The 3,788-nt window shown below is 44.4% G+C and overlaps 1 protein-coding gene across 1 annotated transcript; it reads right to left on the reverse strand.

Moving 5' to 3' along the window:
• Positions 1-263: 263 nt before the first annotated feature.
• Positions 264-1,883, reverse strand: LOC115402074 (zinc finger protein 436-like). Its single transcript, XM_030110513.1, has one exon. The coding sequence runs from the start codon at positions 1,337-1,339 to the stop codon at positions 458-460; it is 882 nt and encodes a 293-aa protein (XP_029966373.1). The 5' UTR covers positions 1,340-1,883; the 3' UTR covers positions 264-457.
• Between the last annotated feature and the right edge of the window lie 1,905 nt (positions 1,884-3,788).

Below are 3,788 nucleotides of genomic sequence, written 5' to 3' on the forward strand. Positions count from 1 at the left end.
ATTGGAACCTTCTCCTGTTTAAGTCTTACAGCGTTGGATGAACACCAAAACATCTTGTGTGGATCGTTTCAACAGAACCTTTGGTTTGGACAAATGAATGACATGCAGTGGTTTTCAGATATTCCATGTTAGCAGTCATGTGCTGCATACAAGCAAAAGGGTTTTTTTTTCCATGAACCATAAAAAAAATTCAGTTAAATTCTCGCTCAGTCATGTTAACTAAAAAACAAACACTGAAGAAGAAAGCCCATTGAATTCATGTCAACATTTTATTTCCATTTCTTGAAATTTCTCATTTTTGTGACAGACCACAAACAAAAACATTCCTGAAGGTGGATCTCATCTCAACAGTGTTTGAATGTGGAACATTTCCTTTGAACTGGATGCTCTCTTGTGGTTTGGGGATCAAGTTGAACTTCCTGAATGAGCTCTCCAAGAGAGTCTTTCATGGCGCCATCTATTTGTGACTTTTAAGGTGGTGCAGCCATGAAAGACGATAAGTAAATCTCATTCCACATGTTCCACAAGAATATGGCTTCTCACCTGTGTGAATCCTCATGTGGACCAACAAATGACTCTGATGACTGAAACTTTTTCCACATGTTTCACAGGAATATGGCTTCTCACCTGTGTGAGTTCTAATGTGGGACAACAAATGACTCTTATCACTGAAGCTTCTTCCACATGTTCCACAAGAATACGGCTTCTCACCTGTGTGAGTCCTCATGTGGACCAACAAACTACTCTGTCGACTGAAACTTTTTCCACATATTCCACAAGAGAATGGCTTCTCACCTGTGTGAGTTCTAATGTGGTTCAACAAATGACTCTTACACTTGAAGCTTTTTCCACATGTTTCACAAGAGTACGGCTTATCACCTGTGTGAGTCTTCATGTGGCGCGACAAATTACGCTGAATGCTGAAACTTTTTCCACAGCTTCCACAAGAATACGGCTTCTCACCGGTGTGAGTTCTAATGTGGCACAACAAAGTACTCTGACAAATGAAGCTTTTTCCACATGTTCCACAAGAATATGGCTTCTCATCTCTGTGAATCCTCATGTGGCGCAACAAAGCATCGCGTTGAGTGAAACTTTTTCCACAAGTTTCACAAGAATACGGTTTCTCACCTGTATGAGTTCTAATGTGGCGCACCAAATGAGTCTGAGAAATGAAGCTTTTTCCACATGTTTGACAAGAGTACGGCTTTTCACCTGTGTGAATCCTCATGTGGCGCGACAAATTACGCTGAATACTGAAGCTTTTTCCACATGTTTCACAACAATATGGCTTCTCATCTGTGTGACTCCTCATGTGGTACAACAAATTACCCTGCATGCTGAAGCTTTTTCCACAAGTTTCACAAGAATACGGCTTCTCACCTGTGTGAACTCTAATGTGGTTCAACAAATGACTCTGACAAATGAAGCTTTTTCCACATGTTTCACAGGTTTTCTTCTTATCAGTGACCGTTCTTACCTTCTGACATGGTTTTGTTTTTTTACGGACAGGTTCACTACATGTTTCCTCACATCCAGCCTGCTTCTCTGAAACTGGAGAGTCAATCAGGTGGTTCTCATGGTGGACTTCAGAGTCCTGAGAGAGGAGCTGCTCAGTGTCTGGCTCTTCTTCTGGTTCACTCAGGTCACTCTGCTCCTCAACAGAAGGAACCTTCAAGGTTTCACTTTCAGACGTCACAACAGGCCGCGCTCCCGTCTGGCTGGAACCCAGATCCTCGTGCTCCTCAATCTCTAGAGTCCCTGGTTCCTCCTGGTCCTCTGGAAACTGAAGAAACCCTGGTTCTTCTGGTTCCTCTTTTCTCTGTGGAGCTCCTGGTTCTTCTGGTTCCTCTTTAATCTCGAGAGGTTCTGGTTCCTCCTGTTCTAGACGGTAGTTTGTTTCCTGCTCCTCTCTACAGTCACGGTGCTGTTGGAGCTCTGCAGGGACAAAAAAAGACAAGATAAAAGATCAGTTTCATTACTTCTACAGTGCAAGCTTAAAAACAAAACTGGCACTGAGGTGGGCAAACTGAAAACTTTAATTCAATTAAAAAAAAACAGCGTAAAGCCGTTATATTATTGCTGGATGAGCACCTTCAGCTACTGAACGAATCATTTCATGGATGAACTTTTTCTGGGTGGCGGAAGGCAGAGCAGAACCAGAAACTGCGGAGGACGAGTTTGTCGCTAAACGAGGATCCTCCTCTGTTATATGGACATGGTTTGGCTTCAGGAAAGAAGACGTGGAACAAGAGACTATATTTTGCAAAGTTTGTAAAGCGACGGTGATCGCTAAAGGTGGGAACACGTCAAATCTATTCCACCATCTTAAACAGAGACACAGAATTGAGTACGAGGAGAGTATCAGAAAGCGAGAGGCGGACTCTCCTAGTACGAAGCTGAGACCCAACCAGCCCAAAATACAAGAAGCATTTGCCAAAGGTGTTCCTGACGACAAGAAAAGTAAACCATGGCAAGAACTGACTGACGCGGTGTCGTATTATGTAGCCAAAGACATGGTGCCGATATACTCTGTTGAAAAGGAAGGATTCAACTACCTCGTTCAGAAATTTGACTCAAGATACACAATGCCCTCACGGAAATATTTATCACAAACTGGACTACCAACAATGTATGAGGACTGCCGTGAGACACTGCGGGCCAGCTTGAAAGACGGGGAGTTTTTCGCTTCCACGACGTACATGTGGAGTAGCCGAGCAACAGAACCCTACATTAGCTTGACGGTACACTCCGTCACGTCTGACTGGATGTTATAAAGCTCTTGTCTCCAAACAGCTTTGCAGTTTATGTCATGTCCCACGTTGGGTTGCCAACACCCAGAGACTGAAATAAGGGACACCTCCTTATTAAACATTCCTTAAACATTAGGCTACTGCATTACACTTACAGCAACAAGACTGTAATAACTCATGATCAGTTTGATCAGTTTTTATTTGAGGCATGCATGTCGGACAGTTTTCATTCAGTCATCATCCATCATGGACAACAGCTCTCAGCCACGGCACCGGACGGTCGAGGAGCTCAGCAGCTCCTTCAGTGGCGACTGAGACGCCCTCAGTGCAGGAAGGAGCTACCACAGCCCTCTCATCCCCACCGCTGTCAGACTGTACAATTCTACTGTGTGGAATATGTGCAATAACCCTGGACACTATCATATCCTACACCCCCCGAAATTCAGCAACTCTTTGTAATGCATTCACTCTGCTGTATCCGTTCACTCTGCTAAAACATACTGTACGTATTATTGTATAATTCTATATTGCATCGTATATTACACACAGTATATTGTATATATTATATATTTCCTGTTATATTGTTATGATTCATGTTGCACATACAGTTAGATCTTCATTTTCTTTAGCTTCTATTGTCAATCCTACTATGACTTGCACTATTACTTGTTAAAGCTAGGGTCGGCGATCTTGGAAAACTAGCATGCATTTGAATGTAGCATCCCCCCAAAGCTCCGCCCAGCTCCCACCCCATTGGAGGAGCTCCCGTTGGGAGCGAACGCACTGGAGGCGGAAGCGCCGCGTGCGTGTGGAGTTTATGATGGCCTCCAATGTTATTAACCTTTCTGACTGCCCGCACACAACGCGCATAGGAGCGCAGTGCGCCCGCTCCGCATCGTTCTATTTTTCACGCGAACCGCGAGCGCTGCGAGCACCTTGGCAACGCGCACACGCTCTGAACCAGGGCCAGTGCACGCCATTGAAATGTACGCGCAGGGGGCTGGTAGAACGGAGAAGGGATTTGATTGGTTTCTT

This window comes from Salarias fasciatus, chromosome 15 (assembly GCF_902148845.1).
Source record: "Salarias fasciatus chromosome 15, fSalaFa1.1, whole genome shotgun sequence".
Classification (NCBI taxonomy): Eukaryota; Metazoa; Chordata; class Actinopteri; order Blenniiformes; family Blenniidae; genus Salarias; species Salarias fasciatus.

Coding starts and splice junctions, on each gene's coding strand:
- LOC115402074 (XM_030110513.1), bottom strand. CDS start 1,339: ATGCAGGGTAATTTGTTGTACCACATGAGGAGTCACACAGATGAGAAG.